The following is a 27,253-nucleotide window of genomic DNA, read 5'->3' as shown; positions in this document are numbered from 1 at the left end:
TGTAGTCACCAGGTTTCTAATGGACGGTCTAAATATGTTAAAAGTCTCCATCATGTTTAGCAACAGATTTGTTTACAACCATCTCATTGTCTCCTTCTACTTTTTAACAACAGCTGGCTGTATATATGATATTCCAGTTCAACCAATGGCTTCCCCAGTATGAAAATGGATTATTATGACCCTTAAGTTGCTTTCCATAACTGAATTGTACAGCTATTGCTTCTAGAACATTGGCTTCTGAATTCAGCCTGACTGGAGCAAATGGTTCTGAAAAGGGAGCTCGATAAAGCCAACCTCTTTCCGTGTATCTGTCTGCAGAGATGAATTAAAGGTTGTTTCTTTTGTTTCTTGATTAAGAACAGAAGATACCGACTTGTACAGCTGAAAGAGGGACATGCTGTTGTTCTCTCCTTTTAGGATGCTGTTTGATTTTTCCAAAATCATGGCCTGCAAAGTTTGGTTCCCACTGTTTATATCATCAGGTTGAACCTGGCAAAACAAGATTGCTTTCAAAAAAACAGTCAGAGTTTTCTATCCATCCTTCATTTTTACTACTCAGAGTCATTGAGAGTTGGGTGGCGTACAAGTTTAATAAATAATAATAATAATAATAATAATAATAATTATTATTATTATTATTATTATCACCATCATCATCACCAACACACTTTCTGGGCTTCTGGCCTAACTCAGTAAGCAAATGAAGCCAATTGTGAGTCTATTCAAGAAACCATTACAGGTAATCCTCATTTAGTGACCATAATTGGGACCAGCAACTCGGTTGTTAAGTGAAGCAGTTGCTATGAGAAGCCACAACTGTTCTTATGATTTTACTTCAGCTTTCCAGTGCTTTACAGACCTGCAAAGGTCGTAAATGTAAGGATTGGTCACAAAGTTACTTTTTCATCACCATTGTAACTACAAATGGTCACTAAATGAGGCAGTCACTAAACAAGGACTGCCTGTGTTAAACAAACAAGCCTCTGTTGGGGAACTTTTCTGATCACCCAGACAATACAATATGCTTTCTGAACATAAAAGCATTACCAATTTCTGGGGGAGAAATGGCAAACTGAAGACAGCTAAAAGCAGAGCCAACAACCGTGGTGGAATGAAGAGTCAGCGAGTATACCGGCTCTTCATAATTCTACTCTGGATAAGGAGAGGACTTGGGATCACCCACAAGTACCCCAGACAATTGCCCCAACAAGTAGACCACAAGACAGCAATCTCCGGCAGGTTTAGAGCTTTGGGAGATAAGGGAATAGTCATCTTGCTCAAACTTCAGTCAGCACTTTTAAAAGGACACTGGGTTCACATACTTCCTTTTCTAATCATTTTCAGAAATCGCTTGTTAATTGCTTTTTAGCTATGAGAAACCTTTAGCTATGAGAAACCTTTGGATCAACAAGTTTGAAAACACTGGGTGAGTTTTCTTCAATCCTTAGTGAAAGATGTTTTAAATACAAGTTTAAGGACTTTAATTTTTTTTTTTTAATGAACAGCAAAACAGTGATTAGAACTTTGATTTTGGGAAGTTACAAACAGGTTAAGGTCCAGATAAATTTGAAATAAAATTTTGGAATTAATTATAAGAATCTTCCCTGTCAGAAAATGTTGTTGTTTTGAATTCTTTGGAAAAAAAACATGATAGGATGGGACTTTGAAGATTGGACATTAGAGGGAACTAGAAGGAACTAAAGATTGCAATTAAAGTAGAGGAACACTTAAATTTTACTTACAAATACAGAATGAAGCAAAATATTTTAACATTGGACATACTGAAGGAGATTTTTGAACAATGGACTCAGAAGTTAATTTTAAGAGTGTCTGCCTCTATAGATAGACTGTGATTAAAAGATGTTATTGAAGAGGAACTAGTTTTGCCTGACAAGATTGAGGCTGATCTGAATGTGGATTTAAAAATGATAGGCTACAAGAATGATATGGAGAAAGATGCTACACTGGACATACAAAAGAAACTGACTGATGTCTTAATAATTAAAAGGGATATACAAATAACAAACCAAGAGAGTGACCTGGATAAGTGTCCTATATTGGATTTACAAAACAGGCTTTTTAAAGTTTTGAAGAATCTCGTGAGAAGAGACAAAGAAAAAATGAAAAGAAATTAAGTTCTATAACATTATTTGAATGGACTAAAGATTAAGATTGCTAGAAGTAAAAGGAAGGAATATAAAGTTGGTTTATTTGATCAGGGTTAAAATAGTTAAGTTGTTATCTCTGGTAACCCTTAATGGACTTTTGCTGACATCAGGACTGAAATGACAAGATTTTAAGGATTTGTTTATAGATAAGGGATGAGATATGGGAAGAAGAGGTCATTTGTTGTATTCTAAGAGAAGGTGATAAGTTACTAAAATTGTTTATACTTGTTGTGATGAAGGGGGGGAGTCATTTCTTTATATATTTCTTTTCTTTTCTTCACTATATTCTTTTTTCTTTCTTTTCTATTTTTCTTTCTAATTTTTCCTTTTCTGCAGCTTCTATTTTTTCTTTTTATTCTTTTCTTTTTCATTTTTACTGTTGCAATTGTAATTTTAAATAAAATTACTATAAAAAAAAGAAAAGCTGACAACTTTGAAGTTTAAATGACAAATAACAATTTAAAAAAGATTCATTTCATGAACATGAAGGTGTTATGAACGTTAAAAGAAAGTGCCAATTTAGAAAAAATCAAAAAGTTGGTTTAAATCATTCCTTTCTCCTTTTCCCTGATAGTAAAGTCTATGAACACAAAAGCAAAAACCTGGTAACACAAGCAATGTCATCACTCACCCTGACGGTGGCATTTGTATAAACAATATGGCCATAATTATTGGTCACGGCAATTTTAATCTGTAGAAGAAAGTCATTGTCTTCTTCTCCCAGTGGAAGGTAGACCAAGGGTAGACCTGGATCTTGTCCACAGTGAAGAAGTGAATCTGAAAGGAACAAGAGGGAGGGCAGTGGACTCAGACTGGAAGACGGCACTGACCAACTGAAAAACAACGTTTCCTTAACCAAGGGATGGTTAACAAACCAATCTGTGTGCCTTTAAATTGTAGTTTATCAGCTATTCTACATGCCTAATCATTGACCAGAAGAACACATTATTGATTCATCCAAGGAAACATCAGTTAGCATACAGAACTTCCCAGTTAGAGATTTGGATTTGCATAATTGCACTAAACCATAATGCTATTAAGTCAGGAGGGGACACCAAATTCCAGAAATGAAAACATGGCTGGAATCTTGTAAGACTGTGAAATCCCATCAGCCAAATCTTGTGCAAGCTTCTGTGAGGATGTTCAGGTTTCATGTATTCTCATCTGAAATCTCATGAGATTTCATGAGAGAATGATAAAATCTCGCATGATGAAATGTTTTCATGAGATATTAGGCCATTTAAAATGTTTGAATTCCACAGACAATATCTAGGAGAGTTGTGGGATTCTTGTGGCACTCAAAAGCACTAATTGCCAACCCCCAAACAAAGCTATATAACATTATGGCTTTGCAAGATAGGTGAATGAGGCCACTGCCTATCATTGGGAGGCTCAATATGCTAACCACATTCAAGCACATGTGTTAATTAAACCAGCTTTATGACTTAGCTTCATGTGTGAACTGGTCAAGTGAGTTCAAGAGAAACCTAAACCCAACAATTATTTTAAGTTGCTTACCTTATGTAGGGATTCCCAATCATCTAAACTTTCTGAAACTTTTTGAAACTATGTATACTACCCCTACCCATACTGGCAAACTGAGCTACTATACATCTTTTGAGGGATACCATCTAATCATAATTATTCAGCCAGCAGATCCCAGCAGCCAGTCTTTGTCCACCTAATCTGAGTGCATTGGTTCAGCCAATGGATATTTTCAGAGAAATCCTTCTGACTCAAAGGCTGACACCTGATCTGGTTGATGCAGAGTCCTTCCCCCACCTGCATCTCATAATGCTTCTGGTTTCTCCGATCCTTAAATACTATCTGGGAAGTAACTTTTCTCTGTTTGAAGCAAGCATCTCCTGCTGGTGCTTTGAAAGGATAGACAATTGTCCTGTCCTGGAACTGACCCTTGCTGAAGCCTAAAGATCTTTCTCCACTGCTGAGCTGAAGTGCTCTCCATCCATCTTTGAACTGGCAGAAAGCTATCCTGGAATTAAATATGTTGTCCCCATTGCTGACGCCTCCCCCGTCTCAACTGTCTCTGTTCTCATCACTTTCAACCACCAGACTTACCTCCAAAGCCCAACCAAGAAGACATACCTTGTAGTTGATTTCCACTGTTGTCAAAATAAGGGAGAAAATACTACTGGGCCACTAATACAACTAAGAATGACTTAACCCTGTCTTGCCCATATGGGGACATGACAGAAAACAAGAATTTAGTCGCAAAAATACCTTCAGTGTAACATCCTAATCACTAACTCTTACTTGGCTCCACGTAGAAGCAGTATGTGAATGAAGGGCTGTCAGTTGGACGGCACTGGTCCAACAGGCAGGAAGAGTGGCAGGAGATTGAGAAGCTGGTGAGCACTGATCCTTGAGGAGGAGATACAGAACATTCTGGGGCTACTGGAGGAGGTACAGAGCTGACGATGTAGGTTTCTTCTCCATATTTGTTCTCACTTATGGCTAGAACATTTAGAAACAAGAGGTCAAGAACTGGTTTACTGTAATGAGAAATGGGCACTAAAATGAGCACTTGGTCTTTCTCAGTCAAATACTGTACACGTGTCTTTGCTAAAGAACAGGTTATTCTATGGCAGTCTCAGACATTGCTCTTCCCATCTCACAATTCCTTTCTTGACCTTTTTTACATGTTATTACTTATTTCAGCTGAATTGCAGGGTTTACAGGTTAAGATAAAGCTATTTAAAATGTTGGTGTCAACTTTTGAAAAAGGAACTTGGGACCTGAGTACCTTTAAAAAGATAGTCTCCAAGTTACCAGCGAGAATAAATTTTGCTCAGTACTGGAAGAAAGAGACAATTCCAATAATAGCTCATTGGGAACTTCAGCATGGGGAATATGCAGCAATGTTAAAACTAACAGTATATATACACAATGGAAGTTAAACCAAATTTAAGCAAGAATGGTTCCCATATATACCACACATTATGCAGCATGGCAAATTTAAACACTTACAGTCTGGCTTCTAAGGGGGCCTAAGTGTCTACAAATATTGTAAATTAGCCGATGCATAAAAAGGGGAAAGTCCAAAACCCAATCATTCTTTTTTTAATTTCCTTTTTCCTTTTTTGTCAGCTGGAGTTGCCTTCTGGTGAACCTGGTAGAGCATATGATTTTTGCACAAATTTTTACTATTCTCTCTTCTAAGGAGGAGTTCTAGGTAGTGTTATTTTAATAACAAGAGCAAGATAATAAATACTTGGAGCAGTTCACAAGTGTAAAATAAGTCATTAACAGCACATTGTTGCAACAATTAACAACGTAACACTAAAAACTGCCAGTTTAAACAACCACTAATTAATTTCAACAGAACATCCAAATTCTAGTAGCCAATACCTGTTGCTTTGATTTGAAAGGCTTCCCCTTGGGATTGCAAGAACGAGCTGTTCAGGACAAGAACTTCTGTATCGTTCTGAAGAAAAGTGAGTGAACTTTGTGGGAAACCATTTAAGTTACAGCCTGGAGGAAGCATGTTGGGCTGAGGGAAAAAAATCAGATGAAAGTCAAAGAAAAATAGGGATTAAAAAAATATCCGTTTTCTAGTAACCATAATCTCTTCCAGACACATTATGTCCTTGGTATGACGGTTTGCTTCATCTCATCCTCAGATGGTGAAATTAAGTTCTTCCTTCTTAAATATCATTTTAGAAAGAACATAATCAGCATTTGTTTGGCTCATACATTTTTCTGTTAAGTCCTCGATATTCACATGGGATACATTTTAATAGCAAGCATGTTTTGGAATGATAGCGTTAGATTATTAAAAGAGGGGCTTTTTAAAACTAAAACTAAAGTCCTCTCCAGCAAAAATGAGGCCTCAAGAGGGAGGAAAACACACAGAATTAAAAGGAAAAAGAAAATATTGCATGCATCCAGGTCATTCTGGGAAGTGCTGCCAAGAGATAGCTGCCTTCAAGAAACACTCTACACACCAGTGGAGCATATGGGACATTTTGTGGAGAGAAGAGGAAAAGAAACTAAGAGCCCACCCTATTCTGAACATTAGATTGATAGTTTTCTAGAAAAGATAAAAGTTAGGTGTGCTATTTTCCTGTCTGTAATCATGGATTTGCTAGAAGTGAAGGTCTAAAATCTGCTCCCTGCAAAATTACATAATAACGTTCTTTATAACCCTACTTGGATAATCTGATTTGTCCATATCTCTTGAATGTTATTTGTTCTCAGATGGAACATTATTCTCTACAAAATATTCTTTTTCAGAGTGTGTAGGACATGTGCATACATGAAATTTCTGACGTGGTCATACATAGCCTTACCTTTCTTTGGAAGGTGTGATCTAAATACCACTTGTAAAGTACAGGGTTGGAGTCTTCCCTCATTGAGACTCTAAGCATAACATCTTCAGTGATATTCACAGGGTTGCAATTCCTCTCACAGCTATGAGGAACCAAAAGAAAATGGCATTTAGTGAAATAAAAAGAAGTGTCTCCTGAGAAAATTAATGGGTCCTACCAAATGGGTTCTAAAATTTGCGGCACAAGGATATCCTCAGGAGGGCAACTTGGTTTCTAAACTGTTCTTCCGTTGAGCAGCTTTTTCCAAGAGGTAGTGTATAGCTGATCCCTCTTAGCAACATAAAAATTCAATTTTCAGTTTAATTTTTAGTAGTTCACACTCTAAATATGGTTTGGTTTTACAAGCATAAAAGAAAAAAATCTTGGAGCTGGTGTTTTAGTAGTCTAACTGGAAGCACAACAGCAAAGAATGCTAGTCAATATTGTAACTTGTCAGTTCAGAGAGAGGTTTGCATCATCATTAATACAAAGACATTTCAAACCAAGGCACTTAATTTGGGCTACTTATTTGACAGTCACAAACCACAGCCTCTTAATTCAAGCATCGTGTGATTTAGACATCTTGTTAATATGTAATTTGTTTTAACCATGATTTGTTGAATAAGTCACAATGGCTGGGTCTATGCATCACATTAAATCATAAACCAAAATCAAAAATCAAATCATGGGAAAATAAGGTAATCATGGGACCTTAATAGCAGATCAGCACATCAGTCATGTGTTTCAATTTAGCATTTAGGCCTTGTCCAGTAGAACAAAGTCAAATGAACTGCCTTAGTCCAATTTGTGAAGCCAAAAAGGGATGGACTGTAATCCATGAATTTCAGGGTCTGCATGCACAATAATAATTGGGCATCCAGAAGGGTGTCCCATTCTTTTACAATCACATGGCTTAGCTTTCTAAAGAGGTTTCTCCACCATCCAATGTAAGGAATAATAATGCAAGGTTGCAACACCTGATTTGCAGGCTCAGATCTCGTTTTGCCGTGATGTACAAACATTGTTCATCCTGCTTCTCCTCTTTCTCTGGGGTTTTGACTGTAACCTTCACTGTCACTGCAGAGCTGGCAGGAGGCAAGCAGTTGGGGGGGATCTGGATCTCTCTTTGTACGGTGTCGATAGACTGCTGCTGCACACATTCATCCCACTGAGGCCAGCAGAACCCTGCAAAGTTTTCAGTTTTCAAGCAAGTTATTTGCACTTTCTCATCTACCCTAGAACCAGGACAAACATGGTCCTGTGCATCTTGAGTTACCTCAGAGCTGAAGTCATTGGTTCTGTGTTTTAAAAAAACAGAGTTTGCCCAACATAATAGAGAGATGGACAGGGCCAGATTAAGGCCAATTGATGCCTAAGAACAGCCCAACAATGGTGCCCCTTGGCTCTTCCGTTGCTGAACTGACAAGGCATTAAGACTTGATAAGTGCTGAAAAGTCTAGTGTGGCAGTGAAAGAGTTAAGAGTATGATAGCTAAGGGAAAAAACTGTGATGTCCACCTTCCCTTGGTGCCCTAAACATGGGCTTATCTTATTCAGGGCTGGAAACAGATGAATTTCTCCTTTCAAGAATCAGAATGTCCTTCCTGCAAAAACCGTAAAGCATCACACCATTGTTCCCCTTTCCAGAACTCCATGCTCAGCTCATTACAGAATTTCCACTTTTCTGGCCCTCCTTTTCCTGAGGTACTCCGCAAATTCCTTCCAAAATCCCACCACTCTCTTTTCCTTCTTAGACCATTTGTGTTCCTTATTAGGACATACTATATCTGGCCTGAAAAATCCAGATGGCCACTGGACAAGCCCATGCTGGCTGGGGAATTCTGGGAGCTGAAGCCCACATGACTTAAAGTTGCTAAGGTTGAGAAACACTGCTCCAAAGATTGCTGAACTTCAGCTTGAAGTTGCCTTAGGAAAAAGGGTCAGTTACAGGAAAGATGTTGGGAGTTACAGGGCCCCAGGCTGGTAATCTTTCGCTTAGAACTTTTCTTTCTTATTGTAAAGAGCTTGAGAAATAAGGCAAGGAAACACACACACACACACATACACACACACACTTACCACAAGACCAACTGAAGAGCGAATTGTTGCTGTCCACCTCAGGCCAACCCAGGATAACTGTTGCAAAGATGCCAGCATGGCGGCTGGGTGAAATATATATCCTATTTTTCCCCTTGTCGTCCTGAAGCAACAGGAATGCTAGGAATCAGGACAGAAACATCCCTCTGCAAAGTATTTTATCAGTGGCAGTAGATGCTTCCAGACCTCCTTGTTTAAAGACATAACTGAATAACATAACTAAATAGCATAACTTAATAAATAACATAACTAACATACTATAGCTAACATAAATAAATAACATCCACAACATCAACAGAGAACCAGTTTGGTGTGGTGCTGGCCTAGAAACCAGGATGCTGTGAGTTCTAAGTCTCCTTTCGGCATGAAAGCGAGCTGGGTGACTTTGGACCAGTCCTCTCTCTCAGCCCCACCCACCTCACAGAGTTGTTGTTGTGGGGAAAATAGGAGGCAGGAGGATTAGGTATGCTCACCGCCTTGAGTTATATATAAAAAAGGGAGGATAAAACTATCAACCTCATCATCATTATCTCCTTAATGACACTTGGAAAGGAACCTACAACCATTTTTATCTTGCCTTAGTAAAGACTTCCAGATGTGCTGGGACTACAGCTTTCATCATCCTCAACAACAGCAACAACAAAGAGCAATTGCTCATGGTGTCTGAAGAAGGTAAAAGCTTTTAGTCCCAACACTTTCAGAAGACACTAAGTTCGAGAAGCTTACGTTGGCATCGTTAGTCCCATTTTATAAGCCAGGAATTAAGGTTGAGAGAGATGGACTTTCCCAAAATGTTTACCCAGCCTCTCTGCAGACCAAAGCTATTTGACTCCAAAGCTTTTTAATGACATATGTTTTACTGTTTCGTTGGACAATTTTCTTATCTACAGTCTCCGAGTTTTACTGAAGGGAAGCCTCAACATCTTTTAAGTAAAAACAATGGCAATAAATATGATTCTGTAATTCTCTGCATCATTCAATCCATTAACTCCTTTTTTTTTTTTTTTTTTTATGCTAAGACAAGATTTATTGTGAATCCTTCTTGTCTTGAATAGCTGCCGTTCCTGCCCTTATAAGTCCAGCTATGAAACAAACTTTGTTCCTTTGGTGAAGACATTTTTTTAAGGGTAGAAATCGGATATCTTTTTCTAGCCAGTCACCACTGCTTTATTTATTTATTATCCTCTAAAGACTATGAAGGGATCCCAGTAAAATGATCAGGGCTGAATTGGGGGACCTTTTTGGGGTGGGGGAGAAGTTTCCAGCCCTGCACTCCAGGGCACAGTCCAGAAAGCAACAATCATACAGATGTAATGTAAGGATTGAGGTAAAACCCAGAATCTTGGAAATTGCAAAAGGAATGTCCAGTCTTTATTTATCAGTGACTTCATTAAGGTGGAATCTCTTTGAATGGTTTGAATTTCTTCTTCCCAAGCTTTATTGCAGCCCAGACTAAGCCTCCCTCTATAGATAAGCTACTAACAAACTCCTCTCCCATTGGTTGGTTGTTTGTATCTGACATCCTGTTACTTTCCCAGCCTCCCCATGATCTCTCACAGAGGGATAAGTTTAGATAAGTTTAAATAAACCAGTTGAGGACTGCACATCAGGCAAACTCTGATTTAAATCACTTGTGGGATTCAGGTTCATCACTCAATAAAAAAAGAAAAGAAAATCATTCATGTGTAGAAATTACCCCAATGGGCCAATGTGATCTTGAGGAATCAGATAAGATTCAACAGTTTTGAACTGCACTTGCCAGTTTAATTCAGAAATCTGATTTGATTCGGAGGTTTAATCAAACAGCTTTCACACTGAAGGGATACCCTATAAAATAGCTCTAGGAAGCCTAGCAGAATCAGAACTGTCTCCAACTTATTTTAATAAACAATCTGGAAAATTACATCATCACATTGCAGGGTTAAGCAGCATGGGAAGGATTCTAAAAACAGAGATGGGGGACTATGTGCTGTTCCAGGAATGGGATGCTATTTTAGGACCACAGACTCCTTTTGCCATCACTAATCAGTCAACATAGCCCTGGTTTGAAGTTGGTTTGCTTATGGCTACATTTTCAGGCTAGGCAACAAAGAAGTAGCAAATCTCCTGCGTTCAGGTGAGCTGAGTCCTAAACTAATGTTTCTCAGTTCTCCCCTTTAAGGGGTTAGAGTAGTGTTTCTCAATCTTAGCAACTTTAAGATGGGTGGACTTCAACTCCCAGAATTCCCCAGCCAGCCACGCTGGCTGGGGAATTCTGGGAGTTGAAGTCCACCCATCTTAAAGTTGCCAAGATTGAGAAACACTGGGTTAGAGGCCACAGCTGCAAATAGTACATTGTTCACTGCACGATTAGTCTGTTTTAATATGACTCCCAAATAGCATCATTGAAATATCGCTAAGATTAATTTTTGAGCTATCTATCCCCTCTATACTCTTTCTGAATGTACCTCCTTTTCTTCAAAGTCTTGCCAATACTCACAACTCTTCTTTTACCATTTGTGCTGGATTGCTCTTCATCCACCAGAGGATCTGTTCAATGCCAAGAACACAGGAGAAGTTTGAAACATCACCAGTCAACATAGGACTGAATTGCTCTCTATAAAGCATGGACCCACCCATTTTATATTAAAGATGACTAAAAATAGTTTCTAGAAAGACTGGATTTGGATATGTTAAAAAGAAAGGAAGATTTCAATTGGAAAAGTTTTGGTTCCATGGTTGCTAAATCTAGACTTCTTCTGTCCTAAAAAATTTTCATCACTCGATCTTGGGAGCACAGAACAGTATATATAAATTGAAGGGGAAGTAAAGTTGATCCTAAAATTTCCCATTGCTTTGTTAAACAGTTTTATCCTACCCAGTCACTGCACTGCACGATCAAGGATCCATGATTACCTTTTTTATGAGAACTGTTAGACACTGTGACAGCTCCAGCATCAACGCTCATGTTGGAGAAGGCATTCATCGCAAACACTTTGACCAGAAAAGTACCTGAAAAGAACACATAGCAAAAAAAAAAAAAAATTAATAAGATTCACAATTAAAGATGAATCTTGAACATTCAAAGATGAGCTTGGCTGGGTAGAAGGTCTTGGTATTTCAGAGGTCTAGATAGGATGGATGGCAGAGACTCTGGCAAGGCAGAAATAAGCCTTATGGATGAAAAAGTCTGTCTGATTGCAAAAGTTTGCGATTAAGCTTGGAAGGATGTGAATGAATGAACTTTTCATCCCAAATATCTGACAACCAAGCACACTGGATATTTTGGCCAATCTCAGCAAGCTACCCTTTTTCTCCTGTTATGACTGAATTTCTGATATCTTCTGCTTCTTCTTTTCACTCCCATCTCATGGTTCAGCAATCAGCAACAAAAAGAGAAGCATTCAGAAAGCCAGAAAACACTAGTAATTGGCAATATCCTTCCTGCCAAGTATGGATCTCGGCAGTTGGCCAACAATGCCACGCCAGGGGCTTTCTGAAAGTAAGACTGGTAAAATGTTGATTAGCTGGCTATGCCTGATGGAAACTGAAACAAGATTTTCATATTTTGATCAAGACACTTCAGAGTTTGTTCCCTTTCTTAACCCTAACCCTCACTTACCCTTTTTAACATGGTGCTTCACCTTTGTATATATTACTTAGAGGGTTGGGCTAGGAATGAGAAACTTGGGTTTAGCTTCATTAATGGAAATCCCCTCACTGACTATGCTAGACACTCTCTTTCAGGAAGGAAACTTGGGAGTAATGTGTTTGGTGCCTTGAATACTTGGATGAAAGGTAGCATATAAATCAAACAGATATAGAGAGAGTCTATTGCGTTACAATACCTTCAGAATTCACTGGGATTGTATAGATTTCAGACTTTCCTTCAAGGAAGTCTTTCAGGTGGGAAAATGTTTCATTCATCCCGGTCACTTCAAATCTCACTTTTTCAGGAGAACCGCAATGTACAGAGACTTTGATTTCCAGGTCTTCTCCTAATTCCAAGGAGTCAGAAGTTAACATGGCTTGGAGACCAGAAATTGGCTCAACTAAGTGAACAGTAAGGATTTCTATGACCTCTGAATCTGTGGTGTTGCTGGTGGCAACTATTTCAAGGGAATGCACCCCAGGACCAATCATCCGTTGAGATACCCCATCCAAGGTCAGATTATGAGGAACAGTTCCTATTTTTGTGCTTGACTCCATCACAGTCTTGTTATCACTTAGTACAGTGTAGGTTACTTCAGTACCTGAAAGACAAAAAAAATTCCAAAATCACTTAAAGGTAGTGTCAATTGTAACAAACTCTATATGCCTTCATTATACAAATGAATTTGCTTATTTAGCATATTTATACAGTAGTTGTTATACACATACACAAATACTGTGCTATATGTATTAAATAAATGCATTTGGATGGATAGACAGACAGACAGACAGTGGTCATGCTGGCTGAAGATAAAGGGAATTGCAGTCCAACATATCTAGAGGCATCTGTGAGAAAAAACAGCTTTACAATATAAGATAGCAATTCTAATATCCCTTAGAGAATGCAGCCTTTTTCAATGGGTGTATAAAAATGGAAAGAATGTGGTTTATTTCCCCCCATCCTTTTTTTATTCCTTTTGTTATGCTGTACATTTCAGTTGTAAGCCTGAGGGTAGAGTCTCTCCCTTTGAATTCACCTCTTAATTATTTATATGCCATTCCTGCTGAAGAATGTAGCCTAAATGCTTTAAACAAATCAGAAGATCCCTTGGACCTGCATTGGGAGAGAAAACTTATGGAGAGCCTTAGAATTGGCAATGAAGATATCAAAGTGGTGGATAGTTTCTGCCTTTTAACTGTCAACAGTAAAGGAAACAGAAGTCAAGACATATGAGCACTTGGGAGAGCAGTCATGAAGGGCTTGGAGAAGATATTCAGAGGCCATGATGTGTCTATACCTATAAAGATCAGAATCGTGCAAGCCATAGGATTCCCTGTGATACTATATGGAAGTGAAAGTTGGACTTTGAAGAAGCAGAATAGGAAGAGTACTGATGCTTTTGAGCTTTGGTGTTGGAGAAGACTCCTGAGAATACCACGGACACCCAAGAAAGCAAACAAATGGATCATCGAACAAATCAACCCAGAGTTCTCACTTGAGGCACAAATGACCAGGCTGAAATTATTATACTTTGGGCACATTATGTAAAGACCTATATCTCTGGAAAAGGCTCTAATGCTGGAAAAGGGGGAAGGAAAGAAAAGAAGAGGATGACCAACAGCAAGGTAGACAGACTCAGTTATAGTGGCAATGAGTGCATGGTTGGAAGACCTGAAAGACCAGGTTAGGGACAGATCATCATGGAGAAAATCTATCTATGTAGTTGCTAAGAGTTGAAAATGACTTGATGACACATAATCAATCAATCAAGTAGCCGTTAAGATCTGATTCCCAATAGGCACTTTGAAATATGCAGGATGCAAACGTGGCACTTGTTTGCAACTCTCTAAAGCAACCATATATTTTCTGAGTTTCTGGCACCCACCAATCACCTTGCTAAGATAAGCATTTTAAATCATCTTTACGTAAGAATTTTCTCTCATTCTTATTTCCTTTTTAATTGCCGTTTTTGCCTACCTTCCTGAAGAAAGCAAGCGCACGCAAACCCTTTATATTTGTCATCAGATCTTTTTTTTACATCTTAATAAGAAATGTTGTTGCAAGTGGCCAAAAAACCAAAATGGCTGCTCCTCCTTCCAGTCTATGAACAAACATGAACTTAGTTGGCAGCTCATCCTACTGCTCTCAGATTGCCAGAGACAATCTGTCCAATTTTCCCTGCTGGTAGAGTTGGCCCTGATTTCAGAATTATAAGCGTTTTTTCAAGAGTATTTTTCTTTGTAGAAAAGATTTGGATGCTTTCAGGAATTATTCTGATTAGCAGAGGTCTATCTTATGCACTGGGAAGGTATATTGTTTGAATGGCTACTGGAAGACAGAGGCTATACCAACCTCCATCAAGTTCTACTTGAATCCATAATGGTTCCTCATAAAGGGTCCTGCAGTGAGAGCTGTTCCCCGCTTCATATTTGTTGAAGCACCCGGTCACAGTGAGCTTATCCATTTTATCTTGAACAGTGATGAGTTTTTGAGCAGTTACATGCCACTCGCTGGTAGTGCATTCCACAAAGACGGTGAACTCGCCCGGCACTGTATAGCAATGAGTCACATTGCTGTGCAAGCTGTAAACACAAACTAGGACAAATTATCAGCAGATCAAGAGATTTACAGCAAGGCATTGAAAACTGTAATACGTTGGTTCTAGGTCCAGACTGGCCAGATATCACTTCTTCTAGGACATTTAGGGATGAGATGGGAGTCAAAAAAATCAAGACAGTTGGCTGTGACTATGCAATCAAAGCCCTGTCCTTTTTTACATGGGTACGGTGGTGCACTGGCTGGGAAGACGGGAATGGTTGTCTAAACACATCCAGAGGTGATCACTTTGGCAAAGCCCGCTCTTGAGTCTCATTGACTCTTAGATGCAACTGCAATTTCTTAAAAGTGGAGTCCTCGGGGTTCTCCGAGCTTGGTTGTTTTCCTGCAAACATTTTGTTACCCGGCTAGGTAACGTCTTCAGTGCTAGAAGGGAGTGGGGTTTGCTCTCTGTTTATATACAGTAGTTTGCCATGTCAGTGTTGGAGGGGGTGGGGGTGGAGGCACAGTTCCACAGTTCAACCCGGAGCTACATATATTTTCTTCTATTCCTTAAAAGTCTCTGCCTCATTTTCTCCAAAAGCTTCCACTGACCTCGGAGGGTAGTAGGGATCAACCGTGTTTCCATCTCCCATGCTGATTATGCAGGAGAGGTTTCCAGAGTACGGTGACAGGAGCCACTTCAAGGAGATGGTGACATTTTCCAATACAAAACTGGTCTCTGTCACCGCCAACTGCAAGCCTGTAAAAGAGCACAGAGAATGCCATCCCCTTGTGGATCCAGTGAAAACTCAAGACCTTCTCAAATCTTTATTTCACTCACCAAATGGGATCAAATATTCTCCATAAAAATTATAACCATTTCAATCATAACAAGGAAACCTGTGAAACAAAAGCTAACATTATCAACACTGTACTCTCATGTTAAGCCTCCGAGATCTTTACAGAAGAGCCCTCAGTGTTAAGACTGAGCCTGCAAGCAAAGAAGTGAAACTATAATAGAATATTAAATAGAATAATATAAAGGTAAAATGATGACGAATGTATTGCAATACTAAATGTTTTGGTGTAGACTCCAATAATATGAGTATTATATAAAAATATAGGAAGAGTTCTCATCTAATCCAGTATTCATTCATTTATGATCACAGATCAGATAGAAATAAAATATCAATCATAAAATGCAAAGTGTACAATTAACATTTTCAGCTAATTACCTGGAATCAGCTTTTCCAGCTCAGTAGGAAGTTCAGACAAGAATTATTTTCAAAGGGTAAAATGATTTGTTTGGTTTCAGCTTTGCTGTCTACTTAAGGTGATTTTGAAAAACATTAAAATCCAGCTTTTTCACCATTAAAAATAATGCCCAGGCAAGAACCCAACATTTGCAGGAATCTGAACAACTCTGTAAATTATTATAGGCTGGCAGCAAGTTGGGAAATACTGGCTCACGTGTCTCTGTATCTCAGAGATCTCGTTGCTTGCTGCTGGAAAAAACAGACAGCTGGCTGGCATTTTCAAAACTGGGTTTCTACACAGATTTCACTAACCAACTCTGGCCTCCCTGGACTGTGGGTAGAAATGGTGACTGCTTACCTTCCATACACTGGTATTGGACAGACAGGTAGCTTCCCAAACCTGGACAAGGGTCCCCAAAAAAGGTTCCATCGGCTGCAACTTGACATGCTTGGAGCCCGTGGCATTGCCCTGCAAAGATTAAGATGACCACTTGAATTAATACTGCAAAACAGACAGGGCATAGTTTTAAGACTGAGTAATTTAGACCCTGGATCAGGGTGCCAAAAATGCAGTCCTGCACATGCAGAGTTAGACACACACATACCCCATTGATTTCAGTTTCTCATTTTTGTAGATGGATGGATAGATAAATGTAGACAGGAAGGTACGTAGGCAGGAATGGATGGATAGATGATAGATACATAGACAGACAGAGAGACAGACAGATAATAGATAGATAGATATAGATAGATAGATGTAGATAGGAAGTTAGATAGGGATGGATGGATGGATGGATGGATGGATGGATGGATGGATGGATGGATGGATGGATGGATGCAAAGATAGATAGATAGATAGATAGATAGATAGATAGATAGATAGATAGATAGATAGATAGAGATGGATGGATGGATGGATGGATGGATGGATGGATGGATGGATGGATGGATGGATGATAGAGAGATAGATCGATAGACAGATCAATAGACAGATAGACAAAGATGTGTCTGTGTGTGTATTACTACACACACGTCAAAAGAACACTGAGCTGGGCTAATGATGTAAATACAGATAATCCCCAGTTTAAGTTCTGTTCCCAAGATCTGTCCTTAAGTTGAATTTGTATATAAGCTGGTATTATACAATAATACTGTACAAGTACTATTGTATAATTAACTCTAATCATTGTGTATTTAACTCAAATTTTGCTACAATAGGCTCTGTTCTTAACTATGGGTAACCAGGCATTCTTAACCCAGGGACTACCTGTGTACACTTTATCCATTTAAAAAGTTCTTCTCATTTAATTCTTTTTTCCCCATTTTACACCCAATTTTCCTTCCTACCCTCTTATGTCTTCATTTGTTTCAATGCCTTCAAAGGAAAACTCATTTATACTCCCTAGGGCCTAGAACAAGTGGTAGCACCTAGCCAACTTTAGCAGATCTCAAAAAAGCTAAGCAGAATTGGATTTGTTAGCATCTGGACTGGTGAGAGACCATCAGGGAATGCTTGGGCTGTAGGCTAGACCAGGAAGCTGTAAAACCATCCAGACTGAAGGCAAAAGCATTTCAATATAGTTGTCAAGAAAACTACATGGACATGTTCACGAGATCGCAGTGAGTCAAACTTGACTCAAGGTAGTCTTTACTGTTACCTTTTTAGGCTTCCAAAGGCTTACCTGCAACTTCATCTTTTACGCTAATCCAACTACATTCTTCTTCGTCATCAAACTCCAGGGGAGTCTCAAGGACACAATAGTGAGGAGTTTTCCGCCCGTAGAAGCTGTCTCCGATCTGAATGACTTCTCCTGATCCACACTGCACTGTGGCATTGGAGTTGTCACAAGCAATACTGTGGCCTGATTCTGGACAATAAGGAATAATGAAAGCAACCTGAGGTTTCTTTACCTTCTAATGCAGCTTCTCTAATGAGGTGCCCTCCGGATATGTTGGACTTCAGTATGTGAAATTCCAAAGACAGCCAAAGACCAGGCTACCTGGGAATTATGGGAGTTGAATTCCAGAACATCTGCTGGGCTAAGTTGGGAAAGCTTTCCTTAACTGGTCCACTTGGGAGTAATAGATAGGGCTGCTGAAGCTGGAAGACACCAAGTCTGTGTCAGTTTTGTGCTGCTTTGTAGCACAATTTCTCACAGTTCATGGTTTATGAGAAAGGATCAGGGCCAGAAATGTTGTTAGCCACTACTCCCAGCAGTCCAGCAGCCTTAACAAGCATAGATGTTGGTAAAGAATGCTAGGAATTGTCTTTCAGCCCCATGTGGATGGCCAACAAGACAGAAAGGTTGAAGCTGTTGCAGTGATGAATGAATGAGTAATTTTTATTACAAGTCAGAGATCCATCAAGCAAGCCAAAATAAAAACAATAAATGAAAATACTGTAAAATGAGATAAGAACAATACAACCCTCTAATAATCTACACAATATAACCAGTAATCAGCTGCAGATTAATGTGCCATTAGCAAAGCATGGGTTCCGTAGGTTGAAAATGCAAATTTAGTGACAGCTTGCATTGTTTTAGAGTCTTTCTCTGCCAGGAGTTTCACATAATGTTCATCTGGTTGCCTGGGAAATGGCCTAATGAGGGGGGTGAGGAGTTGCTACGAGTATCGTTATAGACATTAAAATGGAGTGACATGTGGGTCAGTCATTCAATGTTCTCAGACTGGCAGGGGGAAATCTTTTCTGCACAGGCAGCTTTCTGAAACTTGCCCTCCAGAATAGCTGATGGCAAGATGTCAAACCACAATAATGTAAAGGTCCTACAGAATATATTAACTGTGAGCTAATCACGATATTGGGCTGGTCTGAAACTCTAGGCCAGGGCACTAAATTGGCATCTCTTGGAAATAAACCTCCATTGGTTCTCTTCTCCCACAAAAGCACACATTTAAACAAAAAGGCTAAATGTAGCCACCATTTTTATTTTCAGTGAGCGCCTTAACTAGTCCCACATGCATTTTTGTGAAGAAAGATGAGCCATTTTTCTGTTCGTTTATTTCTTCTGATTAAAAGAATCTTTACAAATTTAAAATCAGTGGAGATAGAGGAATGGCAGGTACCCAGAGACGTACCTATGGACATCATGTTGCCTGCCACCCATCATGTTGCCTCTAAGACCTTGGGCAGACTGCTGGTCAGAGAAAGCACGGCTGGGCTACAAACTAAAACCATCAGGGAAGGCTGTAGCTTAGAGCATGTCCAAAATACCAGCATCTCTGGGAAAGATGCTTGTTGCAGACATGGAAAACTCTGCTGTTCAGTGCAGTCCACACTGAGCTTAACAGACAAATAGAATCATTCAGCATGGTTCTAGGTTCATGCTTGTCCAATCAGCCCTGAGTTCTTACATGCAATTGTAGAAGAGGCGTCAGAGAACTTTCCTCCATAACTGCCACCTCCTGCCCCAGCTAACTGCTGCAACTTACTAGGGCAGAGATAGGAATTGCTCTCCATTGCCTTGGCCATCTTTTAGAAAGGAAGCACAGGCTGACCACACTGCATTGGACACTGATGCAGGCAGAAATCCGCTCCATCTAACTTGCCCTTTTGCCATCTCTTATGCTTGGTTTTACATCCCTAGGCAGCAAAAGCTTAGCAATCAAACGTTAGCCATTATAATCTAGATGGTTTTCTGTGTGTCCTAAAAGGCACGGGTGTGGGTTCAGTTACTTACCGAACTCACAGATAAAGTCAAACTCCTGGCTACAGTTCTCAGTTACTCCCCACTGGTAGCCAGCATTCTTCAGGATATAACCACACGATGATGCAAAGACCGAGGGCGGATCTTGGAACCACTTGCTGTAGGTGATGTTCGAAGTATCCAGCCAAATCATGGATCCTGCACAGAAAGAAACTGATATAGCAAATACAGGCACCACAACATATTTCATATGCCGCAAACAGAAGTGTCCATCAAGATCTCCTTCCTTGCCAGCAATAGCAGAGTGAGGTTGGATCTCAGAATACATGTCCCTGCAACCCAAGGATCACCCAGGAGATCCCTCAAAATGTAGTGGGTGATCAGGATAGCAAACAAGCCAGTGTTGATCCCTTGGCTACCATGGCAATGTTGTACCCACTGGGCTGCTGTTTCTTGCCATAGCATCTTTTTAATAAGAGAATTTAGCAAAATGGCTAAGATACCTCTTCCATCAAGTTTGTAATCATTCATTGATTTTAATTCTGAGTTTAATATTTTAAACTGGCATTTTTGCTTTTAAAGCTGTGAGCCACCTTAGATGCTTATGTAAGTAGATAGGTGGCTCTCAGGGCAATCTGTCAATCAGGAACAGCTCTGCCATGCCTTGTTCCCTTCTGATATGCACCTCGATAACTGCACATCTTAGCCCTCTTCTCCCCACCCACCTCAATATCAGCACATTCATTGCCATGCTGAAAAGGCAATCTATGCCATGGTTGAGATATGTGCAGGAACTCTGCATTATTAAGAACATTTGTGGACACGCTAACCTGGAAGAACAGATTTCTCCAGTCTGGTGCCCTCCAGACACATATGAATACAGTTTATTGAGAATTGGCATCCTATCCATCTGGAAGGCAGATCATGAAAGGTTGGCCTCCCTGATTCTTCCCATTTTATCTTCACAACAGCTGGATGAGGTCAGTTAGGCTGAGAGTGAGTGGTCCAAAATCATTCAGCAAGTCTGATACCTGAGCAGACTTGGTCCCAAAGTTGTTGAAAAGCTAAGCAGGTGGGACCAGGGTAGTATTTGAGTGGGAGACAACTAGAGCATCATAGATTCTAAACTAGTTAGGAAGTTAAAAAGAGAAAAGGAAGGAAGGAAGGAAGGAAGGAAGGAAGGAAGGAAGGAAGGAAGGAAGGAAGGAAGGAAGGAAGGAAGGAAGGAAGGAAGGAAGGACCACTTCTGTAGTGTTGCCAAGAAAATTACTTAGATATGTTCATGAAGTCACCAGAATCTGAGCTTCTCATTCCCTTTACAATTTACCTTTCAAGTCTATATCTAGGATTCCATCCACAACCTGCTATACACACAACTGTCCTCAATTTTTCTTACCTTCATTAGTTTCATTTGAAGAGGTATAGGTTATACCGATCCACCACTCCTTGTCCTCAGAGATGTGTTCCTCCAAGAATGTTTGAGTCTCTTCATTCCCAATAAAGGCCAAATGGCCACCTCCTCTTTCACACCAGCTCTGAGCACTTGTGAATGTGCGTTGGAGTCTCACAAATTCATAGCATGAGTGATTGAAAGCCACTTGATACTTCGAACAAGGAATCTCTTCTGCAAGGGATAAGTCCTCTGCTGTAGACCAGGAAATCAGGAGTATGAAAATTATACTAAGAAGATGCATGACTGGATCAACAGTTGATTAGGCTACATTGAGAGACGGAGCCCACCACCAATTCACCACACTTTTTGACTTGGTTTTGTAAACCTATTTCTCTGTTTTCCACCTCTTTTCCTATTGCCTGCAATCTGCAAAACCTTTTGCTTCCAATTTTCTAAAAAATGAAGCTTCTGTGAGTGGTCAGAAAAAAATGACCTGGTGCTAATAATGGACCAATGGATTTGAAAAGGGCCATTGTGCAAATGTCTGTTACAAATCAAAAGAACAAACAGCGAGCTTTAATGAATACATTTCCATGTGAACCAAGAAGATTACATTGATAAGTGTGCACATTAGCCTTATGGCAACCACAGATAAAAGACCCAGTAAAAGAAGCTATTGTATTTTTAGGTGCTGGGCATTTTACTGCAAAATAAGAATTTAAAAACCCAGAACGTTGACTCATCACTGTAATCAGCCAGAAATTCAGTATCCATAGTGAGGTGCTGACATACACTATATGTGTCATGTGAGAGACACATATAACAATTCCAACAATCTTTAAACATTGTGAACGAAGGTGTGTGGAAATTAGATGCACATCCATAGAGACAGACAGTACACATCAAATTCCTGGAGAGTTTAGAAATAAGAAACTTTGTTCCACCACCTCCTAGTATCTCTTCAACCAGCAAATGCATTAACCATTCTAAGAATCATTGTGATGAAAGAGATGGATGGATGAAAATAGGAGTATTGTCTCAAGACTGGCAAAAACCTTTCAGTAAGAACTAGTCTGAGAAAACACACCTACTGTTTCAAGTCTGACAATAAATTGTCACCTTGCCCACCTTGGCTAACCGAAGTAGGATTGGACCTGGTTAGTACTTGAATGGGACAGCACTAGGAAATCCCAAGGTTGTGGGCTACATTAGGAAGCTGAAAAAGAATTCCAGAAAAAGGCAGTGACAAATAACTATCATATTGCTGCCATTAAAACTCCATAGATGTGTCCACTTAGCCATAAAAAGTCAAGTTTAACTTGAGCAAGTCTGCCATATCTATCTCTGTCTGTCTGTCCGTCCGTCCATCCACCCATCCACCCATCCACCCATCCACCCACCCACCCATCCATCCATCCATCCATCCATCCATCCATCCATCCATCCATCCATCCATTCATAGTTACACCAAGCTTTCTTTTCTCAGCAATATAATCTTGGGGGTAAAGTCATTTTATTGTCACTAAATTGAAATTACTGTGTTGGAACTCCCAGCTAATCTCCAGATAGATGCCAATTTTCCTTTGGTCTTCTCTAGGGCTACCAGATCTTGATGAGTGGTTACAGAGTGGCCATCAGGATTTTTTATAGGCCATATATGTTAGCACTAGTCATCCCCTGAAATAAAGTTTCGCTAGCTGCAAAGTAAAATATATGATCTCTTTTTGCAGTGGTGAAGCAACCTTACGAAGATCGGCTTGAGAGTAAGCTTCATTCAACCTAAAATATATTATTTCTGAGCCAAGCAAGATTGTGTTCAGACTGACAAGTGACCTGAATACCCCATTAGTAGCTAGCAGAACCTTAAGCTTTCATGTGTTTTGAAAACAACAGTACATAAAAAGCTATGGGTAGCTATCTGAATGTGTTTATGTTCTGAGTATGTCTCCACCTTGTTGGGTTCCTTGTTGCTGCAAAATGCCAAGCAGCTTTTCTGGGTGTTTTCTGGTAATATTTTACCATTGTCAGAAACCAGTGGCTCCCAGCCAACCACTTCTGCTACTTATAGTTGTCACTATTTTGAGCTGAGAGAGCGGGACTGGCCCAAAGTCACCCAGCTGGCTTTCATGCCTAAGGCAGGACTAGAACTCCCAGTCTCCTGCTTTACTGGAGCCTTCACTAGTAGACCAGACTGGCTCAGATGTTATACTATATTACATGGAATATTTAATATTATACTTTAAATAATATTAAAGTATCATTTATATTCCATTTGGTAGCTTGGAACCAAAGCTTTCCAATTTCAGGACTAGTGTTCTTTACCTTATATTTGTAAATTATCTTATGCTGGTCAATGACCATAATAAAGACTTTGATTTGAAAAAGCTGCAGTGTTGGGAAGTCCTAATCATGGTTACAGATAATAACCTAGTCTATTCCCTTCTTCCTTTTTCTTAGTCATTTTTCTCTCTTCAATGATTCCCCAGCCAAGAAGTCGTGGGGGGAAATAAAAAAAGTCAAGATGGCCACCATGACTACACAACCAAAGCCCATACCATTTTTAACATGCATCACATCTGCATAAAAAGAGATGGAGCTTTGACCACATTGTCATGGATGCCAGCTCTCTATTATTTTCTCAGTTAAACTTTGATTGGCTATCTTACCTAGGGTACAGCTATATTAGTAAATTAGTATATTATACTAATACTACTAATACTAATTATACTAATACATAATATTATTATGTATTAATCTCTTAGTTTTATTTAGGAAAATGATGTCTAAGCTAGCTCATACTGGTATCCAGTAAATATGCCAGCTGAGATTGATGGGAATTGTTTCCAAAATTTTGGAGGACCACAAGTCAGTAAAGCAATGACAGTCATATATCTTTGGCCAGTGCCTCACGTTTATACATTACCTGTTTCTGAAATTTATTAGTCTAAAATGATCATCCATCAGAACTCCCTGGAAACCTCAAGAAATGGCCTTCTGCTATTCCTTCACCCTCTATGCCATGATAGGAACCTCCAGATGATTGGCAAGCCACATGTCCCAGCAATATTGTCCAACAACATTGAGATATAGTGCGGTGGTTTCCAGAGGAAGAAATGGCAGATGAAAATGACTCCAAAAAGCAGAGCTAACAAGTGCAGTGGAATGAAGAACCTGCAAGTAGACTGATAATTCCTCTCTGGAGAAGGAGAGGACTTAAGATTGCCCACAAGTGCTCCAGACAGCTGCTCCTCATCAGGAGACCACTAGATAGCAGTCTCTGGTGGGTTTTGAGCACTGGGAGACGAGGGAATAGCCATCTTGTTCAAACCGCAGTCAGTGCCTTTGAAAGGACACTAAGTTTGCATACTTCCTTTTCTAATCACTTTCAGAAAAGGTATTGTTAACTGCTTTTCAGCTATTAGGAACCTTTGGATCGACATTTGACAGCACCAGGACAGTTTCCCTTCAATCCTTAGCAAAAGAAAGTTTTAAGTACAAGTTCAAGAATTTACATTTTTTTTTTTTAATAAACAGGCAATTAAAACTTCGATTTTAGAAAGTTACAAATGGACTAAGGGTCCACATAAATTTGAAATAAGATTATGGAATGAATTATAAAGAATCCTTCCAATGGAAAAATGTTTTTGTTTTGAATTTAAAAAAAAAACAAAAGATAAAATTTTAAAAATTGGGCACTAGAGGGAACTAGAGGGAGCTAAAGATTACAATTAAAGGAGAAGAACACATAAACTCAACTTACAATTACAGAATGAAACAAAAAAATCTAACATTGGACAAATTGAAGGATATTTTTGAACAATGGACTCAGAAGTTAATTTTAATAGTGTCAATAGAGACATCTGCTTCTATGGAGAAACTGTGTCTAAAAGATGTTATGGAAGAGGAACAGGTTCTACCTGGCAAGATTGAGATTGAGTTGAATGTGGATTACAAATGACAGGCTACAAGAATGACATGGAAAAAGATGTTATACCGGACATACAAAAGAAACTGGCTGATGTCTTAATAATGAAAAGAGATATACAAATGACAAACTAAAAGAGTGACCTGGGTAATTTTCCTATATTGGATTTACAAAAGAGGCTTTTTAAGGTTTTGAAGAATCTCGTGAGAAGGGACAAAGAAAAAAATAACAAGAAATCAAACTCTATGACAATATTTGAATGGACTAAATATTAAGATTGCTAGTAGTAAAAGGAAGGAATATAAAGTTGGTTTATTTGATCAAGGTTAAAATAGATATGTTGTTATCTCTGGTAACCCTTAATGGACTTTTGCTGACACCAAGACTGAAATGATGAGGCTTTATGGATTTCCTTATAAGAGATGGGATATTAGAAGAGATCATTTCTTGTATTTTAAGAGAAGGTGATACGTTACTAAAATTGTTGTGATGAAGGTGGGCAGTCCCTTCTTTATATATTTTTTCTTCACTATATTCTTTTTTCTTTCTTTCCTCTTTCTCTTTTTTCCTTTTTTCCTTTCTTTTCTGCACCTTCTTTCTTTTTATTCTTCTACTTTTTTTTAGTTTGTATTAGTTTTTTACTGTTGTGATTATAATCTTTAATAAAATTACTACCAGGGAGAGAATGAGAGAGAGAGTGGTATAGTGGTTTAGATGTCAGACCACATCCAGAGATGCCACCCTGAATGGAAATCATTCAATGACCTTGCCCAGTTACTGTCTCTTAGTACAATCTATCCCCAGGGCTGAAATTATACACTAGAAGCCACACTAAATGCTGGAGAAAAGGGTAGATAGAAATCTAAACAATAAATCAATGAATAAATAAATATATGCTGGGATACACTGGGATACAAAATACATCGTAGCTCAGCAGCGTCTGGAAGACTAGTCATTCCCAGCCCCAGGGTCTTCCCCATCACTAGTTTGCTTTTCCTCCATCTCACAGAACAGTAACTGCCAACCAACCGTAGGTCATAAGAAAGACAATGAGGGGATTATGACACATGCTATGACAACTGTCTCCTTGAAGGCAGTTCAACAGCAGAGCCAGTCTTCACTAAACAGAAAGGGCTAGGTGATGGGCAAGACAGAGGCTGGCTCTCTATCCAAGTGGCAATGTAGATTTGAATTCATAACCCTAATAGCACCAGAAAGGAATAAGCCTTTAACTTTTGGGCAGAGATGAGTTCTGTTTTATGATACCTATTTCCTGATACCAATAAATAGGCAGTCAGTCCAGCTGGTGCCATGCAGCTAACCAGGTGAGTATTATTATTATTATTATTATTATTATTATTATTATTATTATTATTATTATTAATACTACTACTACTACTACTACTATTACTATTTCATCAAGGAATTGATTGATTGATTTTGATTGATTGATTGATTGATTGATTATGTGTCATCAAGTCATTTTCAACTCCTGGCAACCACACAGATAGATTTTTCTCCAAGATCTTCTCCAGATTTTCTCCATCAACGAATAACATAGCACAAAGAACAGACAAAAAGAAAGAGAAACACATCTTTGACAGATGCTCTTTGAAAATGTGAGCTCCAACCAGGAATCTAGGATTTTTCCAAGTAACATTATAAGATATATGTGCCAACAAAATGGTATGGTTTTTTCCCCCAAATCTACAGCTGTAAGCCAAAATATTTAGTTCTGGTGAGAATGCATTTAATCGGTTTGTTATTCTGCCTGACTTGTCAAGGACTATATGAATGATTTTTCAGCATATTGTTATTGTTCTTGTTCTTGTTGTTATTTTGGTTAATGAAGGGGAAAAGGAAAGAGAGGATGGAAATACTTAAGCAGTCAGCTTTTATCCCAATTTTATTTGTGTGTTTGGTAATATAAACATGAATATTTATATTAACATATTTGGTTCACGACTAACTTTTATATTAATAAAAGTTTATATTAACTTTTCCTCCAGAAATTATCTCTCATTGACTTTCTTCATCTTAGTACCAAGGATTATGCCACCAATGTTTGTTGATTTTTAAGGATCCGAAAACAATTGGAGAAACTGAATACGAAATGATGCTTTTCATGTTAACTCATTCCAAGGAGAAAATGATTCTGATATCCTGATTTTTATTCTTTATGCAAGTAGGTAAGTAGGCAGGGTTTTTCTTAAGAGAACTACTATTTTCCTACTGTTAAGTGTTGACAGTTAA

The 27,253-nt window shown here is 38.9% G+C and overlaps 1 protein-coding gene across 1 annotated transcript in view; it reads right to left on the bottom strand.

The window, feature by feature from the left end:
- The window catches only part of LOC103057253 (polycystin-1-like protein 2), a 57,991-nt gene extending 36,142 nt beyond the window's left edge, over positions 1-21,849 (bottom strand). Inside the window, exons 1-17 of the mRNA XM_088136379.1 lie at positions 21,822-21,849; positions 21,079-21,327; positions 19,716-19,880; positions 17,700-17,885; positions 16,376-16,486; positions 15,374-15,521; positions 14,576-14,805; positions 12,420-12,824; positions 11,488-11,583; positions 11,072-11,121; positions 8,575-8,695; positions 7,474-7,681; positions 6,479-6,599; positions 5,538-5,679; positions 4,505-4,643; positions 2,800-2,980; positions 370-489 (exon numbers count right to left, since the gene is read on the bottom strand). Coding sequence (XP_087992505.1) covers positions 370-489; positions 2,800-2,980; positions 4,505-4,643; positions 5,538-5,679; positions 6,479-6,599; positions 7,474-7,681; positions 8,575-8,695; positions 11,072-11,121; positions 11,488-11,583; positions 12,420-12,824; positions 14,576-14,805; positions 15,374-15,521; positions 16,376-16,486; positions 17,700-17,885; positions 19,716-19,880; positions 21,079-21,327; positions 21,822-21,849 — 2,700 coding nt within the window. The remainder of the gene's footprint in view (positions 1-369; positions 490-2,799; positions 2,981-4,504; positions 4,644-5,537; positions 5,680-6,478; positions 6,600-7,473; positions 7,682-8,574; positions 8,696-11,071; positions 11,122-11,487; positions 11,584-12,419; positions 12,825-14,575; positions 14,806-15,373; positions 15,522-16,375; positions 16,487-17,699; positions 17,886-19,715; positions 19,881-21,078; positions 21,328-21,821) is intronic.
- Positions 21,850-27,253: the final 5,404 nt, after the last annotated feature.

This window comes from Python bivittatus, unplaced genomic scaffold, assembly GCF_059951505.1.
Source record: "Python bivittatus isolate LINGU-HERP-01145 unplaced genomic scaffold, Pbiv_v1 ctg000190_np1212, whole genome shotgun sequence".
NCBI classification, from domain to species: domain Eukaryota; kingdom Metazoa; phylum Chordata; class Lepidosauria; order Squamata; family Pythonidae; genus Python; species Python bivittatus.
This window is presented reverse-complemented; position numbering and strand designations above follow the sequence as displayed.